Source organism: Schistocerca nitens, chromosome 10 (genome assembly GCF_023898315.1).
Source record: "Schistocerca nitens isolate TAMUIC-IGC-003100 chromosome 10, iqSchNite1.1, whole genome shotgun sequence".
In the NCBI taxonomy this organism is placed as follows: Eukaryota; Metazoa; Arthropoda; class Insecta; order Orthoptera; family Acrididae; genus Schistocerca; species Schistocerca nitens.
In genome coordinates, this window is record NC_064623.1 from 68,533,221 (window position 1) to 68,556,370 (window position 23,150).

The 23,150-nt window shown below is 39.7% G+C and overlaps 1 protein-coding gene across 8 annotated transcripts in view; it reads right to left on the reverse strand.

Annotated features, from left to right (window-relative positions):
• Positions 1-23,150, reverse strand: part of LOC126210040 (YLP motif-containing protein 1-like) — a 392,244-nt gene that overhangs the window by 199,631 nt on the left and 169,463 nt on the right. For all 8 annotated transcript variants that reach the window (XR_007540599.1, XR_007540598.1, XR_007540597.1 and 5 more), the window contains 2 exons: positions 6,595-6,720; positions 1,253-2,053 (listed from right to left, as the gene is read on the reverse strand). Coding sequence is in view for 5 of the 8 variants with exons in the window: in XM_049939145.1 (XP_049795102.1) it covers positions 1,253-2,053; positions 6,595-6,720 (927 nt within the window). In the remaining 3 variants the exon portion in view is untranslated. The remainder of the gene's footprint in view (positions 1-1,252; positions 2,054-6,594; positions 6,721-23,150) is intronic.

Below are 23,150 nucleotides of genomic sequence, written 5' to 3' on the forward strand. Positions count from 1 at the left end.
GTCTTTTTGTAGGACCTGTCAGTCATCTTTATGATGAGTAGCAATCTATCCTTTTCCTTATATTTTTAATATTCCAACACAGAATTCCCATTCTTTGACCAATAATATTAACAAACATTAAGAGCTTCTTAAAAGTATATTTTTCCTGCTCAGTACAAACAAAAATGTTTACAGGAACACAAATATTTTTAGATGAGCTTAATTTTAGTTCACTTGGGTGAATTTGGTTGTGCCACTTTCCTCAGGAACAGAGGGTAAGTACAGTGGCCACTATGGGGTTCAGAAGATATGAGATGTGGAATGTTTTATTGTTTGACTTCTAGTACTGACAATGCAAAGGTGCAAGTAAATCATGCCAATCATCAATGGTACACTTTTAAACTGAAGAATAAGGATTCATGAATGCATATTACAGAGACTGTCATCTTCAAAAGCAATACATATTTGTTGCAAGGAGTACAAAATTAAATTAAGGCTGTTGTAATACACCACGATGAGCAGAAGAAAATTGGCATTCGAAACATTTAACATAAATTTTCGATTGTGTCTCATACTGCGTAACACATTTAAATACAAGTACAATTAATGTTATTGATCAGTTGCTCATCCACTCACATGGACAAGACAACAACATTTTCTCAGACAATTGCAACGACCCAACTTTGAGATCATAGAGGGTGGCAGCAATCTGAAGCAGATAATAGTCAACAAAAAGTGTTCCGAATGTTGCTGATATTTAAAGATCACTACGGGGAAGCTGGCAGCCAACTAACTGCACTCTGCCTACAATAAGTACATTTGGTGCTCATAACATATTTATATATGTAGGTTATCAATTAATAATAAGATCGGTAGATATGTGGCCCGAGATGATATCACACAATGACTGTATTTTCAACAACTGCTCTAATTTCTAAGTACAAACAAATACATTTTATTCCCTAAATTTTTTTTAAAAAAAGTAACAGTAGAAAAGATAAACCACAAGTGAGTTCTACACTTAATAGTCCCTTGCCGTTTGCACTTCTAGAGACATGTGTGGGATACAAAAGTTTCTAATTTGTTAAAAGCCATAAGCAATGTGAACAAAGTACAAACAGCAAAACTAGGATGTGAGGCTGTCGATGCCATCGGTATCTCGTCCATGCTCAGGCATAAAACACAAGGTATTAAAACTCTATTGATATACAAAACATAACATTGTACATCTATAGCATGAAATACTCGCAAAAAAAGATGTGAACAGACTTACCGTCCCTGTCGCGGTCCCGGTCCCGGTCTCTGCCACGGTCCCTCTCTCTGTCCCGGTCTCGATCCCTGTCCCGGTCCCTCTCCCTCTCCCAGTCCCTGTCCCTGTCTCTATCCCTCTCTCTGTCCCTGTCTCTATCCCTCTCCCTGTCTCTGTCTCTGTCCCTATCCCGCTCGCGGTCCCGGTCCCTGTCGCGCTCTCTGTCCCTGTCACGCTCTCTGTCGCGGCTTAGCCTGTCCCTCTCCCTCTCACGTTCCCTGTCCCTGTCTCTCTCCCTGTCTCTGTCCCTGTCTCTGTCTCTCTCCTTGTCACGTTCCCGGTCTCTGCTCTCGCGGTCCCGGTCGGAGCCATGCCATTCCCTCTCTCTGCTCCCTAAAAATCTGCTCTCTTCTTCCGTTCTGCCTGCAAGAAACCTATTATCCTGGTCACCTCGGCTGCTGGGAAACCTACCATCCTGGTCGCCTCGACTGCTAGGAAACCTACTGTCCTGGTCACCTCGACCACTGGGAAACCTAATATCCTGGTCACCTCGACTGCCGGGAAACCTACTGTCCTGGTCGCCTCGGTTGCCAGGAAACCTGGAGTCCTGGTCACCACGGCTGCCAGGAAACCTGTTGTCCTGATCGCCTCGACCGCTGGGAAACCAGTTATCTTTTTCAGTTCGGCCACTTGGGAACAGATTGGCCTGATCACCTACGCCACTAGGAAATCTGTTATCACGATCAGTTCTGTTACCAAAGAACCTGTTATCTTGATCAGCTCTGTTGCCACGGAATGTCGGTTCGTCACTGCGTCGCCAGCCATCTGAGTCAAGAACACAATTTTGTACATGTAATCTAACACAACATGTGTAATTTAACTTACAATGAACATAATCAATTATTGACAATACAATGTAAATGGATACATAAAAATCTGCTCACCAAGTGGTGGCAGCAGAACACACACACAAAAGGGTTTAACTTTTACAAATTTTCAGAGCCAGTGGCTCCTCCTTCTGGCAGAAGAGTTGAAGGAGAAGGAAGAGGGGTGAAGGAAAATGACCGGAGAGGTTTAGGGAAAGGGGTATAGTTCAGAAAAGTCACCCAGGGGACCCCAACAATCAGTCTTTCCTTCTAATCCTGTCTGGTAAGTCTCCCCCGACCTGGGGTTCTGGGTGACTTTCCTGGACTGTACCCCTTTCCCTAAAACTCTCCAGTCCTTTTCCTTCATCCCTCTTCCTTCCCCTTCAACTCTCCTGCTAGAAGAAGGAGCCACTGGCTCTGAAAATTTGTAAAAGTTAAACCCTTTGATGTGCTTCCTCCTGCCGGTACTTGATAAGTAGTTTTTTTATACATGCATTTACATTATATTTAACTTACTTAGAATGATGAAATAACAAAATCTACAAAAGTAATTCTAAACTGAACGCGCTAGTATCACTCACAATACATATAATTGACAGTACCGACTCAAAAATTTACAGTGTACCCAGAATGATACCTATTTGGTCAATAACAGTACATCGAAGGTCAATTTGAACACCACACAGCGTATTATTAGCAATGGCCCTATTGGAAGTGATCAGTCCTTACCTTCCTCTGCCCATTAAATGGATTGACAAAGTCAATTATGGACCTCTAACGTAATTTTCAGTGCCAATAATGATAAAATTTAGCATTTTTCCAAGTATACAAAAAGTTCCAGTGGTGTAACTCCCTCTAACTACCAAACAAAATTCTACGCCAAACCACAGGCTGCATGACTATCTATACACTGACCATTTATCCATCAAATCCTATTTCACACTTCACAGAGATCAATGCTGAACGCTACATTTCAATACCGAAAAATACAAACCTCTTTTGTTAGAGACGTTTTGAAACTACATTAATCAAACTGTTACGGGACCTTTATACTGCACAGAGTCCCCATCTCCACAATCCAGAAAACCTGGTATTAGTAGGAAGGCTCCAGAGGGCGCAGACTGTGAAGCGGCCACTGGAGTGAAACAAATTGCGTTCAATGACTAGTTCACAGCCTGTGCCATTTGGATTCTTCCTAACAACACCAGGTATTCTAAAATTCACAGGTGGGATCATGCAATATATCCTATACATTCCCACAATTCCCCTTGCCTCAACCTTTGCTAGTCCCTGTCCTTCGCCCCCACCTATCCCCTTTTTCCCTGCTCCCACGCCAGCACTACACGGCCTTCTGTTTGACCAACACACCCACTAGTCTTTTTTCCCTCCTCTACTTCCCTCCTCCTACCCCCTACCCCAGCACCTAGCACCCTTGCCCTGTCCCCATCACATACCTGCATGCTCCCACATGCAGCACTATACCTTCCCCCATGCCCACCCTACTATCCCTCCCACTTCCTGTCCCACAACCCATGATGTATAGCCATCTTCCTGTTGTGCTTGTCTGCAACTCAATGCCCCCTCTATATGGTGAGTAGCAATAATACTTTTCACAGAACAGCATGTCAACGCCGTTGTGGTCTTCAGTCCGAGGACTGGTTTGATGCAGCTCATCACAGCAGTCTATCTTGTGCAGGCTTTATTTCTACATAACTATTCCAATTTTAATCCACTTGAACGTGCTTACTGTAGTCAAATCCCAGTCTTCCTCCACGATGTTTACTCCACCCTCTACTGCAATACTTCCCTCCATTACTGAACTGACGATTCCTTAATTTAAAAAAAAAAAAAAAAAAAAAAAAAAAAAAAAAAAAAAAAAAAAAATTATGGCTTTAGGACGCAAAACGGATATGGTCATAAGTGCCCATTCTGTGGCTTGGTGAAAGGTAAAAAACCAAAATTTAAGTCGGCAGCAACGGGAGTGAAACTCAAAAAGGAGTGAAACTAAGAATGAAGGAAATCTTAGAAAATTGCTATTGAAGAATGGTTTGTTTTCCCTGAAAAAATATTCAAATGACTGATGTCATCTCACTAACACTGATAAACTCAAAGACGTGGTCGGCTGAGCACGTGTCATCCGCTAAAAGGGAAGATATATCAGGCGACAGCTGTAAATGGGCGGATAGCAGATTAAAATAGGGGCAATGAAGTAAAAAGCGTCTCACCGTCCACAACTGAGAGTAGTGCTGACAAAGTGGGATAGGATCGCCACTTCAGAGATGTCGACAGCTAAAAAGACAGTACCCTATCTGGAGTCTAGTTAAAATTACCTCCTCCTGACGAGGCCGGGAGGAACAGGTCCAAGCACAGGGAAGAGGTTTTATGTCCTGTAATTTATTAAAAAGAGCAACATTACAAAATAATACACTCTGTAGATCGGCAAAGGAAACTGTGCGAACAGCAGGCCAAGGAAGACAGACAGCAGCCTTTGCCACTATATCGGCTGCCTCGATTCCGCAGATACCAACACGCCCTGGGATCCAGAAGAATGCCACAGAATGTCGAGCATGTGGAGGCAGTCCTGAATAACGTGGAACAGAGGGTGGACGGGGTAAAGAGCTTGGAGGTTGAGAAGGGAGCTGAGTGAATCCAACCATATAACATACAGTATCCACTAATGGCAATGGATGTATTGGACAGCCTGGAGAACAGCGTAAAGCTTCGCAGTAAAAAACCGAACACTGGTCGGGAAGCCGAAATTTAAAAGGGGTGTCACCAACAATATAGGCACTCCCAAGACCAAAGGTGGTCTTGGAGCCATCATTGTAAATAAAAGTGGCACCCTCAATTCATTTGCGCGCATAGAGCAGAAAATGCCCGACGATAAACTACAGGGGAGGCACTATCCTTGGGAAGCTGACAAAGGTCACGGAGAAGGCAGGTCCAGGTGCGAAGCCAAGGTGGCGTCATACCCCCATTTGTCAAGAAAGTTTAAGGAAATTGGAAGCAGTTCACTGAAGTGGACTCCTGTTGGTAGTAGACAGGAAGGGCGGCCTGCATACCCTAAATCCAGCGAGGTGTCGAAAAAAAGGGCATGGGTCAGGTAAACACGCATGGAAGACAGATGACTAGCGTAACGACTGAGGAGGATGGCTCACTGATTGGACTGTGGAGGTTCAGCAGTCTCAGAATAAAGGCCCTCCAAGCGGCTGGCGTAGAAAGCTCCAGACGCTAAATCCATGGTGGTGGACAGAGTCTAAATGCCCAACAATAGATGGTCATGCAGAGGAGTAAACTATGCTTCCATAGTCCAATTTCGAGTGCACTAAGGCAAGATATAGGTGGAGGAGGACCACTCTGTCTGCTCCCCAGGAGGTACCAGTCAGAACATGGACACTGTTGAGGGATCGCAGACAGCGAGCCGAAAGATATGAAATGTGGGAAGACCAGTACAGTTTTCTGTCAAACGTAAGACCCACGAATTTGGCAACATCAACAAACAGAAGGGTATCAGGGCCTAGATGTAGAGAAGGAGGATAAAATTCCACAAAAATTTACACAGGCGGTCTTACTGGGAAAAAATCGGAAGCCGGTTTGGAGTAGATCGAGACTGCCTTGAAGACACTGTTCAAGAAAGCTGGTCCATTAGAGTTGTAGTAGATCGCAAAATTGTTGACAAAGAGGGAGCCCGAGATATCAGGAAGGAGACAATCCATAACTGGATTTATGGCAATGGCAAACAATACAACACTTAGCACGGAGCCCTGGGGCACCCTGTTTAGTGTTCACCTGCACCTTAAATGTGTGCTCTGTCATAAATTCATGGATGAAAAGGGGAAGCTGACCTTGAAAGCCTGAAGAGAACAGTGTGCAGAGGGTGCCTGTCTGCCACCAGGTATTGCATGCCCTCTCCAGATCAAAAAATATTGCTACTGTTTGGAGTTTCCTGGGAAAGGTGTTCATGTTATAAGTGGAGAGAGCAACTAGATGGTCAATTACAGAATGATGATGATGGGAAACGTGAAGAGCATGTTTACACTCACATATTGCATCACGGCGTACCTCGTTCAACCAAGGAACTGCTGCAGTATTATTCTGCAGTAGCAGGCTTAAAAAACTTCTTTGTTAGAGTATCAGTTCATCCAAGGCAAAAAACTAAAACAATAAAAATGCCCAGAATTTTGAAAAACTCCTAGGGTTTTCCTGGATTTCTCCTGGATGATGAAATTCCCAGACTTTTACCAGATTTCCTCGTTGTCCTAGGAGATATACATCCCGTGTACAGCGACTTTGTAAGTACATTCTTCAACAGAGTACGACTGATGTCCACACTTTGACTAAGAGCTTTAAATTACCAACAGTAGACCCAAATATTTGTGTAAGAACGCATTCTTGCCCCCACTTACTTTCCAACTCTTTAGCCAAGTGTACACTATGTGGATTACATGTGACTACGAAACTGTGTGCCAGACATTGACTCCAACCTCATCATCCACTCACCTGGAGGAGCAGCAGTGACAGGAGCAGGACCAGGTGTAGGAGCAGAGCCAGATCTTCTCGAGCCGTGGCCATAGTCAAATGTCTGCACCGGCTCAGAAAACTGGGTAGGCTTCGTACCCGCAGCATCTGCAGATAGGAAAAAAGCTCCACCTTAATATTACTCTTTGATATGTACAATTTCTTTTCTACTAGATAATCTGTCAACTGCTTTGGAAAGATACTGTCTTATATTCCACACTTTTGTGTTTTTGGGCAGACTTCTTATCAATTTCATACCAGCATACTGAAGTCCTCGAAAAAGGACTGCCAGACATGAGAGAGTGGGGGATACGCCTATCAGCTATTTCTTCTTTCATGTGCACAGATGCATTTTGTATACAATGAACATACACAGTGAGAATCTAACTTCGTGTGCAGCGTTATTCCTTGCACACTAACAGCACAAAAATGTATGTAACAAAATTTTGTCTCATGCATATTTCCAGTTGAAAATAGACAGAGAATAAGGAAACTTGGCAATACTGTAACCTTAGTTTGTACCAAGTATCTTCACTGAATACTGAGAAGCTATGCTGCCTAGTTAGTGCAGTGGGCAGAGTTTCACATTAGAATGCTCGAGGGTTGGTGGGTTTGATTCTGCATCTAGGTGTGAATCGCCCCTAGACTGCACAATTCTAAACATTACACAACAGCAGGTCTCATAGAAAACGTGCAATTATTCAATATGAACTTTCAAAAATGTTTTTTGCATTCAAATGTTTCTCTGTTTTCTTTCATACCTTCCCTTACCACTAGAATGGCAGTTTCTGCCATTCCTAAAATAGCAGAAAGGGTACATTTTCATATTTGACTAGAAAAAGTACTTAATATTAATGTATGTTAATTCACAAGGTTTTGCAAGTTGTGAAAACAATTATTTAACAAGATAATTACGAGGGTTGAATGAAAAGTAATGCCTCCACCGTCATTAATTGGGTTTGGATGGGAATATTTTAACAAATCAAATGCAGAAATAATCCTTAGAATGTGACCTTTAATTAGCAATATTCACTTTTCCACATAATCACCAGCCAATTGGATACTATTTCAGTCAATGATGAACAAGTTTTCTGAAGCCGCCATGAAAGAAGTCAACACACTGTTTCTGCAACCATAGTCTTACTCTTCTCTCAACATCTTCATCACAAGCATGATGATGTCCCTGTAGATCGCCTTTCATTATCAGGAACAGACGCAAGTCAGACAGTGCTAAATCTGGACTGTATGGAGGATGCCGTATGGTGTTGAGATTCAGTCTCTGAAGTTCTGCTGTGGTGGCACATGAAGTGTGCTTTGGCATTGTCATGCTGCAGGAAAACATTTCCCTTTTCCTTTCAGACCCTTGTTAGCCGTCGTTTTAGAGTTCGCAGTGTTGTGGTGTAACACTCTGAATTTATTGTTGTTCCACAACATGGATAACACCATCTGCATCCCACAACACTGTGGCCATGATTTTTCCAGCCGAGGGCTGCATCCTGAATTTCTTTTTTTGGGCGAGTCTTTGTGTTGATATTCCATAGACTGACGTTTCATCTCCGGGTTGTAATGGTGTACCCACATTTTGTTTCCTACCACAATTGAATGGAGAAAGGCGTCACCTTCATTCTCGTAAAGCGAGAGGAGTTCCTGGCAAATTTCAAGTCTGTGCACTTTCATTTCAGGAGTCAGCATCCAGGGTACCCATCCTGCACAGATCTTCCGATGGCCAAGCAAAGGAATAATGTGACCCACACATTCTTGTGAAATGCCGATTGTGCTTACAATTTCTCTCTGAGTGATACGACGATCGTTCTATATAAATCTGTCAACATTTTGCTTGTGAAACTCAGTGGATGCTGTCACAGGACGTCCAACTCTTTGTTTGTCAAGCAGGTCAGATGTTCCCGCCTCGACATCTTTAAACATACTCGCCCAATGATGCACAGTACTCACATCAATAGAGGTCCCAAGTTGGTCTGGCACACAGATTCAATCTGGCAGGAAGTTTCAAAAAGCTGTCTGTCACTGCGTTTCTTTCTTGCTTTAGAAACAGCTCCTTGAGACACAGAACAACATACCCTCTGAGTGGTCGCTTCTTTGCACGCATGTCCTCTTTTCCAAAATATGGGAAAGCATTACCTGAACGGATTTATGGCATGATGGTGTAAGTCAATTTTGCTCATTTTGAGAAACTGAACAAGAAACATCAGGAAAGCCTAATATAAGTACATATAGGGATGTTGAGTCTAATAAGGGGCAGTATTAATACTGGAGCATAAATTAAGTGTTTTAATTTTACTCTGAATTAACAATACCTGAGCACAATATGTGTATATTAATATAACTGTATATAAAATACATGAATTTCAGTTTGAATTAACACAAAAATACATCTCAATAATTTTTGTCCTCAAAAGTTTCAGAGGATGAAAAAACACATGGTGAACATGAGGGGCGTGTAGTAACAACTCTAACATGTCCATTTCCTTCAAATTACTGACGGGTCATATTTCACCATATACTGGTTCCTGTTTTATACTGTTGAACTGAACTGGATGCCCCTTCTTTCCTTTTTTATGTCCAAGATGAAAAACTCCGTATCAACATTCTAAGTTGTCTTGTAACATATCTTTGTAGGTTCAGATCTTCTATACTGCAACCACTGAAGTTTGTAGCCGAGATAATGGATGTTTTAATTATTTAGTTTTGGTGTTCACTCCTGCCTTCTCCAAAGCTGTTGTCGATACACATTCTTCTCGCTGCATCTGTATTACTGTATATGGCTTCTTTTCTTTGTGATTGAGTAATGATTTTATACCAGTCTGCCAGTGTGTAGGTAGTTTTTTCTTTAGCTTGGAGTTCCACACACCTAAAATCAGTATTGTTTGGCAGTTATAAGTGCCTCCTTACCATAAAAATATGGTCAAGACATCCACTTGAAGTTGAAGATCTGTCACAAGTTTCAAAGAGGAAAGTGCCATTTTAAAATTCCTATTTTGTCCAGCGCAGGCGTCACTGTACATTATTATGTATTTTACTGTACTAGCCACTTCGTTTGTGTCACTACACTGATGAAATATCAAGTGATCCCCTTGAAGCTATAGTTTTTTCCCGTATGTACATAAGAACAGTCAGTTCTGAGGTCGAGACAGCCAAGATAATGACAATATAAACTGCATTTATAATATGCTACTGAACATGTTAACTTTGAAAATGCCCAGGCTTTTTCCAAATCAAATGTAAAAGCATAAACATCTTTGGAGTTGGATTTTGGTAATTCCTTATGCAGCTTCACCTAATTTCATGCAGGTTTGGCTCTCCTTAAATATAATTCATGTTGCACCTCTAATTGTTTTTTGTTTTACCTTCAACAACTGATATCCGCATATGGTAAACATCACATGTTGCGCACATATCTCTTCTTGTCATATTGAAAAGCTTTCTATACAAAACGTCTGGCACTGTTTTAATGTCATCTTCAAAACTTTTTTCATATAAAAATTGTACATAACTCCGATGTTCAATTCAGGACTCAAGCAATTCAAGCAATGTATATTTGGTTTTTCTGAACAAAAATAATCTGACATGATATGGAAAACTTTTAATGTGGGAATGAATATGACTAACTGTATCTTTTGGAGCTTTAGTGGAAGGTTTAGGATGACCTCTTAAATCACTATCAAAGTCTTCTCTCTCATTTACCTTCTATTCAAATTGAGTCTGATTTGATTAGTCCACATAGGTAGCCATTTTCAGAGTTACATACTGGAGCCTAACGAGTCGGCAATCAAGTTAATACCAGGATCTTGAGGAAATTTACTACAATTTACAATTTTTTGATAAATTTACTAATCCACTTACCTTCCATCCTTCCTCTTTATGAATATATATACATTTAGCACAAAAAATTATACAGGGATTTGTAGATACTATTCTAAAAATACTGTTTTTCAGCATTTTTATTTTTCCCCGAAGTGGACAAAATTTTCGTAAGTTGTAGGGAATGGTAGGTTATTGATTTAAAATCACTTGTCAGCAGGAAATATTAAATGCTTCATTTATGAGTAAAGTATTTTGTTGCAAAAAGGTTTTTTTCTCATTTTTACAAATTAGACAACTTCTCTCTGGTATGAAGTCTTTCAAAACACTCAGGAACACAAAGGCCTGTGTTACAAAAATGGTTCAAATGGCTCTGAGCACTATGGGACTCAACTGCTGTGGTCATAAGTCCCCTAGAACTTAGAACTACTTAAACCTAACTAACCTAAGGACATCACACACATCCATGCCTGAGGCAGGATTCGAACCTGCGACCGTAGCAGTCGCACGGTTCCGGACTGCGCGCCTAGAACCGCGAGACCACCGCGGCCGGCACCTGTGTTACATGGCCTACAATAGTATCTGGTCTCTTTCCTCACTACCTTTCCTACAACTTTCCCTTGTTCCCAACAGATCTTACGTTTTCTAGCTGGGTTTGTTTTCTTTTCTATTGGTGGCAGCTTCTCAGGAAAATAACGTGCTATGAGTCTGTTTGCACTTGCAACTCCAGATGCGGAATGTGTGTCTATATTTAGTTCGGCTCCTCCTTTTTAAACCAACTGTTTTGCTAATTTACAGATAAGATCAGCTAATGCACACTGTTTTGATATTTTGATATTGTGAATAATGTTGGCATTCACAACTGCCCTCACAGAAATATGGAAGAAAACCTTTTTCCACCATTTTACAGTCTTTCGCTGTAAGGGATAGTTAACTCATCAGCTGGTCTTCTCTGTCAACACCTGTTTTAGACAAGTTGTAGTCTAGCACAACATCTGGCTTTACTAACTCAACATATCCACTCCTGGATTCTACACCATGACATGCGAAGCAGTCATCTTATGGTGTTGGTTGGTTGGTTGGTTTGGGGAAGGAGACCAGACAGCGTGGTCATCGGTCTCATCGGTTTAGGGAAGGATGGGGAAGGAAGTCGGCCGTGCCCTTTCAGAGGAACCATCCCGGCATTTGCCTGGAGTGATTTAGGGAAATCACGGAAAACCTAAATCAGGATGGCCGGACGCGGGATTGAACCGTCGTCCTCCCGAATGCGAGTCCAGTGTCTAACCACTGCGCCACCCCGCTCGGTCTTATGGTGTGTTGACAACATGTGCACATCACATTGTCTTTTCATTTCAAGCAGAAAAGGTGTCCTTTGCGACGAAATGTCATTTCTTCTTTCTTTGGTTTTTGATTTATTAGTTCACTAGGCAAATCTATCCTGTTCTTCATCACAGTTCCAACTCCCAATGTATTTCTTTCCCATAGTTCTTCAAGGGCTGCAGGACCTGTATAAAATCTGTCCATGTATATCATATGTCCTTTTCCCAAGTAAGAGGAACATAGCCTCAGCAGCAGGGATTTGTCAGATTTGTTAACATTTCCTTTTCCTCTTGTATAAACTTCAGCATTGCACATGTAACCTGTTTGAGCATCATTTCCAACAAACAGTTTTATTCCATATTTCTCTGGCTTGTCTTAAACACGGAATCCAATTCTTCCTCAAAAATGGCATATTGCTTCATCCACAGACAGATTTCGTGATGGATAAAAGACTTTTCTGCATCATTCTGTGAAAAAGCCCCAAACAGGTCTTATTCTATGCAGAGGGTCATGGCCTGGTTGTTGTTGAGGTATCCATAGCACATTATTGTTCACATGCAGCATTCTGAACACGGCAAAAAATCTGTCTTGTACCATTAGGTGGGAAGCAAATGATGAAGCAAGCACAGGGTCTTCAGACCAATAATCCCTAAGTCTAGGTTTCTTTACAACACACATATGCAAAATGATTGCAAAAAATTGATATACTTCGTGTATCCTCACTGCTCTCCATTTCTTCCATTAAGATTTTGGTTTGCTTCTGTTCTAACGGTGAAGTTCAGAAATAGTATCTGTAGCAAACATATTTGTCTCTGACTTCACTTTTAGAAACATGCTGTGATCAAAACATTGCAACAAACAGTCTAGTTCTGTTGATAATGTATCAACAGGAACCCGACTTCACTCGTTTCTTCAAACAGAGGTAATTCAGGGAATGCATCAAAATGATACCACATGCATTATGAAGGGCATGCTGTTGAACTGAATGACAAATCTGACTAATAGAAACTTGTGCATTAGCTTCTTCTTACTCACTACCACCTTTTTTATCAGCAGCACAGGTTTCGCTCTCCAGCTCATGTGAGTATCATCGTCTTCTGAAAAATCGCCGATGTTGTCCAAAAGATCATCTAGTTCTGAACCACTGTTCAAGAGTTCTTCAATCTCTAAGTTTGACAAGCGATGGCTGTTAGCAATATTCACTATTTATTTGTTTTTTACACACGGGAAGGATGTACAAAATAGCAACCAACAAAGAACAAAACAACCTTCAACAATATTCTGAGCGCATGCGCAGTTCACGTAACACTGGTACCATTCACGAGAGGCTGGCGTGTGCTAGCCACTAACACTGCACTTACAACAAGCCAAACACTTGGTCTCGCTGCTTACAAACATAAAACATGTATTCAAATCACAAATAAACAAATCGGAAGTGAAGAACATATGACATACGTCCATTGGATTTTATGGTTAAAACGTAGTGAACGCATCTAGTACATCCGTCAGCTCCAATTTGTTAAAACAGACCCTTTTCCAAAAACAATCAAAAATTCCTTTATTTATTTTTGGATCACACTGTAGTCTACAGTGGAAAATATTTTAGCAGGAACTGTTTTATCTTTTCTGGTATTGTACGCTTCACCTCAGTTCGTTTTTAGTTTCATCTCATGTCTTCTACCTTCTCTCTGTAATTTTCTTCCTCAGGACTGTTGTTGCTTACGTTCTTCATCAGACTCACTTTCAGATGGATGATACTCTAAAAGTAGAATCTGAGAGTTCTCCCTCTTCAGTCATGATTTCTCTAAACTTCTCTGAATTATTCATATTACCATAAACATAAGTTCATACAAACACCAGTAACAACTGCCAAATAATGAAGCTAATGGTTTAGACAACAATAAAATAATATAAAACTTGTCTTAAAACAATCTAGACAATGTAATCATACAAAACATACATGAAAACAATTTAGACTCTATTATAATTCAGAACTTGCACAAATACAGTTTTAAAACCATTAAAATAAAGCAAACATTTCCACAAAATAATAATAACAACAACAACAACAACAATAATAATAAAGAAAGGAAAACTTCCCAATTGAAAAGAAAATCTAATTTTGTTTCATGGCATTTAGGTGCAAGTCAGACTTACTTCACCTTGTCATCATACAAGCCATTCCACAGCAGAACTTGTGGTACCATCTGTGATGCTATTGTGCATACAAAGAGAAACATCACTATGCCATCCAAAAGAGTGCGGTTTCTATAAGATAACATGGTTCTTAGCTCATTTTCATCAAAATATTACACAATTATGCCACAATCCCCTTAACATACATACTTTGTCGCTACATGAGCAACCACAATTTAAGAATATTTCGGGTTTTCTGGGCCTGAATTTTATGAACCTGTGTCTTGTTTTGCTTGGTAATGCCTCCAGAAGGTGAAAAACTGGCAATTTTATACTCATTTGCAGAGGCATTCAACTGGGCCTGCTGTGATGGATGAGGTGAGAATTGGTGTAGATGAGTATCTGAAACCAGCTCCACTAATCTTTTCTCATTCATACCATCTTCATCTCCAGCTGTCTCTGGTACAAAATTGTTATCTGCATCAGTGAAGTCAATTTCCAACTCAACATCATAATTCTGTAAGAGACACAACATTTCTTTTTCATGAAGTCCATACTGACAAGACATTCAAAAACGTCTTTCATGGCAAAGAATGGCCCTGCCCTGAATGGCAGGATGTAAACTTCAGCAGACTGGAACATGCATGTGCCAAGATACAACAATGAGCACAAACAATGAGCAGAAATAACTCTGCACATTTGCTGATTATTACCACTTCATTGTTGAAGTGTTTAAATGTATAAACAAGAAAAAATCACAGCAGTGTAAAACTGACTCCTTCTGCTAGGTATGTCTAATGAAATGAACATAAAAAATAAATATTTTGTAGATTCTAATACATCATTGTAGAGAAGAGAAGAAATTTGCAGAAGTCATACGACTTCATGGATGAAGTAAAGAAAACTAGGTATGAAATTGAAGAAAAAAGTAGGGCAGGAAATCATATTGACCCCTTCCACCATTCTAGTTTCAAACCACACTAATTATGTTGTGGAAGTATACTGTTTCACTCTACCTTATCAACTATGTTCAAATCCAGTTTCCATGTTTCCTGCTTGATACTTGTTCAAACAAGCAGTACCAACTATCTTGCATACCACTTTCATGTCCATTTCATTTCTTTGACATTGTGTCACCAATATCGCTACCTACCTGCTTCAAGGTACTTTACCAAACTCCATTACTATTTTATCATCATCATCATTGTCGTCATTATTGTTATGAAGTAACACCTAATTATGTCTCTCAGCTTTCAGTCAACTGGCCTCACTTACTTAATGTAGTACATGTGTTTAACATCTCCACACTGACAAGTTTTGTAGTTATTTCTGGTCTATGACAAGTAATTATGTAATCTGATTAATGCTCTTTATGATCAGTTTTGATATGTCTGACCATTAACTGTTATGTTCAATGATGAAACAGCTGCAGTAGTTGGCCAGGTATCATTTAAGAGACAAGTGTATTCCACAGCATTACTAGGCACATCAATGCCTTTCTTTGGTTTCGATTTTCTACTGATGAAGTTCTCTCTCTCTCTCTCTCTCTCTCTCTCTCTCTCTCTCTCTCTCTCACACACACACACACACACACACACAAAGGGTATAAACAACAACAGTTTACATTATATCACAGTAATGTAGATGAAGTCCTGGCAAACTTGATGTAGGACGCTTACAGTCTATTAAGCCTGTAGACAGCATTAAAATAGCTACAAGAGCCACCTATGCTACAACATAAGCATGCCTCAAAAGGTTTACGGTAAACTCATCCTCGAATATTAAAAACCTGTAATTCCAATGGATGATTGTTACATCCCCCATCAGGCACCTCCCCAAGTGGCGGATAGGTGGAAGCTTCCCAAATATAGGTGCTACTAGTGAAATGAAATACCCAGGGTGGTCCAAATATTAACACAGGCCTACACTTATTAGTGTCTATTCTGGTATCAAGCTGCAAATGGTCAGCATCTGTTTACCAAGCTGATGCAGTTGTTATAAATGTTTGTTGACAACGATCAATTCTTTAACAGTTGTGATCACCAACAGAGATCACCACAACCACAGTCAACCTGAACAAAACCATGATGGAGCAACAGGAAAGATACATAACACTGCAGGCCCCAGTAAATAAACTGGGCTTTCCTGGTCATTGGGTTCTGGGGGATGAGAAATATGATGAAAAGGAGAGAAGATTTGGAGCTTCTTATAACCTCTTCACGAACATCAAACTGGCACACTCAACAGAAAACGTTGGTCAAACTAGGCAAACTTAAACAGCTTATGGACATACAGAAAAAATTTCACATCTAAACCCTCACATTACAAGATCCAACACTTACACTCAGAAAATACAGGAAATCAAAAAGGAAAACCTGCTGTCAGAAAGACAATACCTACAATGTTTGGCACGGGCTTTGTCGTACACGAATCAGTCATAGACAACATCCTATATTTCTTTCCAATATCAGACATAATTTCCAAAATAACCTTCAAATCAAGAAATAAAAGATACACAACCATCAATGCATATGCACCAACAAACCATCACACCAGAAGGAAACTGCATGAAGTCTAAGAGTTTTGGGAAGACATGGAAGACACAACAAACAAAATACTAGGAAGACATGTTGAAACTGTATTAGAAGACTTCAATGAACAGCTAGGCAATGAGAAGACATACAAGCAAATTATAGCCCAATATGCAGCACACAAACAAGAATGGGGAACATGTCATACATCAACATCAAAATTTTAACTTAAAAAATTATGTCAACACAGTTTCAAAAGCCGAGACGAAAGTTCACAACATGAGAAAAAGCCCAAAAACATACGAGTAGAATTCCAAATAGATCAGATAACAACACCAAACAAAAATACAGGAGAAATTCTGAATGTGATAACAAGCAAAGGATTCTTTGAGTTCAATCATTACTTGTTGCTAGTAAGGATTAGTCCAATCCCAAAAAAACAGATAGATAATGCAGAACAAAATTAAAAGACAACAGCCAGAATATTTGAAGGCAAGCAAAGACAAAATTATTGAAGAAATCAATCAAAATACCACAGAAAATTGGATACACCTCATAAAGGCAATACAGAAAACAATGCATTGGAATCAACCTCCCAGGAAAGACAAACACAGATTTTGGGATGCAACTAGTGATCAGGACACTGAACAAATAATCCAGAAATGGAATTAGTTTAGCAGTAACAGTACAATAGAAACATAGCAGAATTTCCCCCATGTCCAGAAACAATCATCACAAGATATTAGAAGGGCATATGACAAAAGCAGACTAAATGAAATTGAAGAAGACTTTCAAAGAGAAATAACATGAGAAATTTCTACAGAGAAAATATAAATGGTTATCAGCCTCCACAGAGGCAGAGAAGATTATAGAACAACAGTACAGTCCCTGTAGAAGATGGCATTATTGCCAAGATCTGGAAACTCAAAGATGAAAAAATCACAAATAAAATCCTCTTAGAAATATGGATTACAGAAAAAATTCCACAGCAATGGAAATGCATCTTCATGCATCCACTTCACAAAAAGGGCAACACCGTAATAATTACAGAGATAACCTGCGAGTACTCCTGAAGACCAGACAGATGAACAACACTGTAGTTGCATCAATTGACAGGCACACACTCTTCGACACAATAGAAGAAAATCGAAGAGGCAGAAAAATTTGGGCATTGATAAAACAGACACACACACAGATACCACATACAAAATAAAATGTACATGAGAAATCTCTGAACCATTCAAGATACATAAAGAGATCAGACAAGGAAATGGTCTCTTACCGCTTTTATTTTTGTTGTAGATCCAGTACAGGTTACAGACTTATTGGTTTCTACAACTTCTCTCTCAATTACTGGTTATGAGAGAACAACTTTCCTGTTAGCTGTATTGTTTTAAAAATTCGAAGTTGATTATTTCTTCATTTCATTTCACACCTGGGATTTTACACAGTTAAAGAATGTCTGTGTTTGTTCATATTTATGTCTGAGTATTCTGGTCCTCTTATAATTACAATAATCAACAAGACATTAATCCATGTATTTCATTATTATATGCCTTTCTCATCTTTAGGGTAGTTTAGTGCTGGGTTTAGAATGTTCACTATTTTTTAAGTTTACAGGATGCTGTCCTCTATACATGGCCCTGATATATATTTCGAATGTTACATATAACCCATTTTTGTGTGTTGTGGTCATCATGTTTATACACTAATGAAACATAAGGCCAATTCTCTTAATACACTGTTGGAAAAAATATATATATTTCGAATGTTACATATAACCCATTTTTGTGTGTTGTGGTCATGTTTATACACTAATGAAACATAAGGCCAATTCTCTTAATACACTGTTGGAAAAAAAATTAATACACCCTTTTCGAGATTTCCAATTCACTCAATATTTATTGCTGCAACAGTGCATCTGGCGTACATGAAATGATTACATATACAGATCAACAGCACAAGCAGTTCTGAGATATCAAGTATCGACCCCACACTGAAACACCCATATTAGTATGTCTCCGCAGGCAGGAATGCAGGCACAGACTCTGGCAAACACTAGATTGTACAGATGGAGAATACTGTTGTGGGATACGTTTTGCCATGCCTTCTCAACCCGTTCACATAGTTCTGAAAGAGTTGTTTGTTGTGAAGCCGCACGAGTCAATTCTAGCCCAATCATAACTTACACATGCCTATTGGAGACAGGTCTGAGGATCATGGTGGTCAGGGAAATTGCTTCGTGTCTTGCAGATAACACCAAGTTTCACGAGCAGAGAGAGAGAGAGAGAGAGAGAGAGAGAGAGAGAGAGAGTTTTATCCTGTTGGAACAACACATCATCTTCCTGCTGCAAGAACAGCAAAAGAATGGGTCTAACAACATTCAGCATGTACTGAGTGCCACTTAGCATCCCTCCACAGACATCAAAGGTGAACGAGAGTTATACCTTATTGCACCTCAGACGTAAGGCCCGGAGTGGGACCAGTGTGAGAGACATATGCGCTCTACGAGACAAGAGCTCACGAGGTCTATGCAGTATGCACAAATGACCATCACTTGCGAGCAGGCAGAATCTGCTTTCATTGCTGAAGACCACTATCCCACCTTCCAAAGTGATCCTCTGATGGCACCAGTTGAGCCAAGCACGTCTGTGCGGTGGTGTGAGATAAAGACAGGCTAGAGGTTTGTGTGCCTGTAGTCCCACTGCTAATAACGGTTTCGCAACAGTTCGTGTTGAAACATCCGAGCTCACAAGCCCTTTTATCTGTCCTGTGGTACCACTGCTGCTCTTACAGCATCCACTTACATATCATGGCATGAAGGTTGCAGTCATATGTACCTGACATATGATCCTCTCACTTCAATTATGGGACTATTGTTTCCATTATGTAAGTACTGTTGCACCACAAATAAGGTTTATGTGTTTGTTATTTTTAACCATTTGGTTCCACTGTTATGTGGAATTCAATTTTATTTTGTCATTGCGTACATTATAACTCTCACTGTCACTATTCTCCATGTTTTTAGTCTATCACAAATGTTTGGTTAAGATATTCTGTCCTTTGCTTTTCTAATGATGTGAAAGTTATTTGTTACATTGGTTGTGTATTACAAGTGTACTATCTTTGATGTTACTTTGCAAATGTGGAACTTTGTGAGTGTTATGTTCATTTCATTCTCCTAAGGTACATTGTCTATTTGACTTGAAGCATTGTGAAACGCATTTGTTAGTATTTCATGTACAGGTTATGATAGTCTGGTTGGCTTCATTGTGACAACCTAGATGTATCAACTTAAAACGAAAATGGAATATGTTTTTAACTGATCTGTTTTACCTTGTAAGTGTACATACATAATTTTAGACCCATCTTTTTGTTGAGTTATGTCGTTTATGTATATATTGTATTTTATGATCGAAGGGGTAGATAATATATAGGTTAAATGTAACAGCTGATGGTTAAAAATGCATTGTCTATAGTAGACAACATTCCATTAGAACTACTGATGACCTTGGGAGAGCCAGTCATGACAAAACTCTACCATCTGGTGAGCAAGATGTATGAGACAGGCGAAATACCCACAGACCTCAAGAAGAATATAATAATTCCAATCCCAAAGAAAGCAGGTGTTGACAGATGTGAAAATTACCGAACTATCAGTTTAATAAGTCACAGCTGCAAAATACTAACGCGAATTCTTTACAGACGAATGGAAAAACTGGTAGAAGCGGACCTCGGGGAAGATCAGTTTGGATTCCGTAGAAATGTTGGAACACATGAGGCAATACTAACCTTACGACTTATCTTAGAAGAAAGATTTAGAAAAGGCAAACCTACATTTCTAGCATTTGTAGACTTAGAGAAAGCTTTTGACAACATTAACTGGAATACTCTCTTTCAAATTCTGAAGGTGTCAGGGGTAAAATACAAGGAGCGAAAGGCTATTTACAATTTGTACAGAAACCAGAAGGCAGTTATAAGAGTCGAGGGGCATGAAAGGGAAGCAGTGGTTGGGAAAGGAGTGAGACAGGGTTGTAGCCTCTCCCCGATGTTATTCAATCTGTATATTGAGCAAGCAGTAAAGGAAACAAAAGAAAAATTTGGAGTAGGTATTAAAATTCATGGAGAAGAAGTAAAAACTTTGAGGTTCGCCGATGACATTGTAATTCTGTCAGAGACAGCAAAGGACTTGGAAGAGCAGTTGAACGGAATGGACAGTGTCTTGAAAGGAGAATATAAGATGAACATCAACAAAAGCAAAACGAGGATAATGGAATGTAGTCAAATTAAATCGGGTGATGCTGAGGGGATTAGATTAGGAAATGAGACACTTAAAGTAGTAAAGGAGTTTTGCTATTTAGGGAGTAAAATAACTGATGATGATCAAAGTAGAGAGGATATAAAATGTAGACTGGCAATGGCAAGGAAATCATTTCTGAAGAAGAGAAATTTGTTAACATCGAGTACAGATTTAAGTGTCAGGAAGTCGTTTCTAAAAGTATTTGTATGGAGTGTAGCCATGTATGGAAGTGAAACATGGACGATAAATAGTTTGGACAAGAAGAGAATAGAAGCTTTTGAAATGTGGTGCTACAGAAGAATGCTGAAGATAAGGTGGGTAGATCACGTAACTAATGAGGAGGTATTGAATAGGATTGGAGAGAAGAGAAGTTTGTGGCACAACTTGACTAGAAGAAGGGATCGGTTGGTGGGACATGTTTTGAGGCATCAAGGGATCACAAATTTAGCATTGGAGGGCAGCGTGGAGGGTAAAAATCATAGAGGGAAACCAAGAGATCAATACACTAAGCAGATTCAGAATTATGTAGGTTGCAGTAGGTACTGGGAGATGAAGAAGCTTGCACAGGATAGAGTAGCATGGAGTGCTGCATCAAACCAGTCTCAGGACTGAAGACCACAACAACAACAACAACAACAACATAGGGCTTAACAGCTGTTGCTTCTCACCTGATGAAAAAATTAAACATCAGAGATTCGGTTCCTATCAAGCTAAATATGAGGTTCCCATCTTTCATACTTGTCTTTTAACGAAGCACGTACTCAGCATCATCCCAGTCACCTGCTACAGTGAGCTCGGCACCAGCGAAGAGAAGTGTGCACAACGTTTCATCAAGCACAGGGACTCCCATTCCTCCACATTTGCTCTTCCAGACTTTAAGTACTTCCACCACATAGATTTTAAATAGCGTCAGTGCTATAGCACAACATTCGCATAGCCCTTTTGCAAGGGGATACACTGGTGACGCTAAATTTCCTACTTTGACTGCACTCTCACAGACTGTGCAGAACCGTTTAACTGTTTTTATGTAAACAGTTGACACACCCCTATCGTTTATACTTGTCCACAGATTGTTTTGTGGTACCGTACCATAGGCCCTCTGCACATACATAAAGATGAAATGGTTCTCTATGCCTCTGGAATTCTCTTCTCTGTTTTTCCTTTTAGTACAGTCTACCAATCTAGTCTATCATAAACCTTTTCTACAATAAAGAAAGTTGCACATTTTCTACTTTATCTCAGTTCTTCTCCATAAAATCATTATTCAATGCTACTGCCTTAAGTTTTCCTGTTCCTTACCCAAATTCAAGCAAGCCTTTTTCAAAACATTAGAAAATATTTGGCAATTTAACAATGGAAAGGATCATGACCTTCGTGCAATTATTCTTCTTCTTCCTCTTCCTACCTTCCTAGACTGAAGTCTGTTTCCTTCTGCACTCCTCAGTCTACCCTGAGGTTGCCAATCCATCCTTTCTTTGATTGGCAAACATTTATTTTACCAGCTGGTGATTTATTTCTTACAATTTTCGCAATCTTTCTTTCATCCTGTTTGTGTGTTCCTTCCATTCCTGCTTTCACTAACCTAACCACTCATTAATGGAGTCCACTTTACAGCCTTTTTCTAACGCTCTCTCTCTCTCTCTCTCTCTCTCTCTCTATCTGTGTGTGTGTGTGTGTGTGTGTGTGTGTGTGTTGCCAGTAATCCTCTGTGAAATTTTCATTTCTATGGTTTCCAAAAGTTTTTGATGTTTCAGGTCTTATCACAGCTATGTATGTCATAACTGGTGTCATTACTGTTTTGTATATTGTTGCCTTTGCATCTTTTCCTATATTTTTGTTTTTCCAAATAGTATATTCAAACAATGAAAAATTCAGGTTGTAATATCAACTATTTGTTGTTTTTTGAAATAGTATCACTTAAACCCTCCCCCCACTTCATTTGTTTTTGCTACTTGTTCTCTAACTTCCTTTTTGATATGTCCACTGCTGGATGGTTCAATGCCAAGATATTTAAATATCATTACCCATTAAATAATTTTTCCATCTGCTTCCAGTAAGCATCTAATTGGTTCCACAAATGTGGTCATAGATTTGATTTGTCGAGTGGATATGACTACATTTGGGTTTTTGTCTGCGATGTTACATGTAAGTAAGAGTTTCTGCAGGATTTTTTTCACTGTCTGCTACGACAACTGCATCATCAGCATAACAAATGGTTTCTATTTCTTTATCCCCCATTCTATAGCTATCACCAGCCAATACCTTCTTTATCAACTTGTCCGTGACTATATTAAAAAGTAGTGGGCTCAAAGAGCCAGCTTGTCTAATGCCATTATTAACTTCTATGCAGCTACTTAACCTGGAACCAGTTGTCACCTGGGTGTAGTTGTTGGAATAAATGCCTTCAATTCTTTTTATTAGGCTGGAAGGAA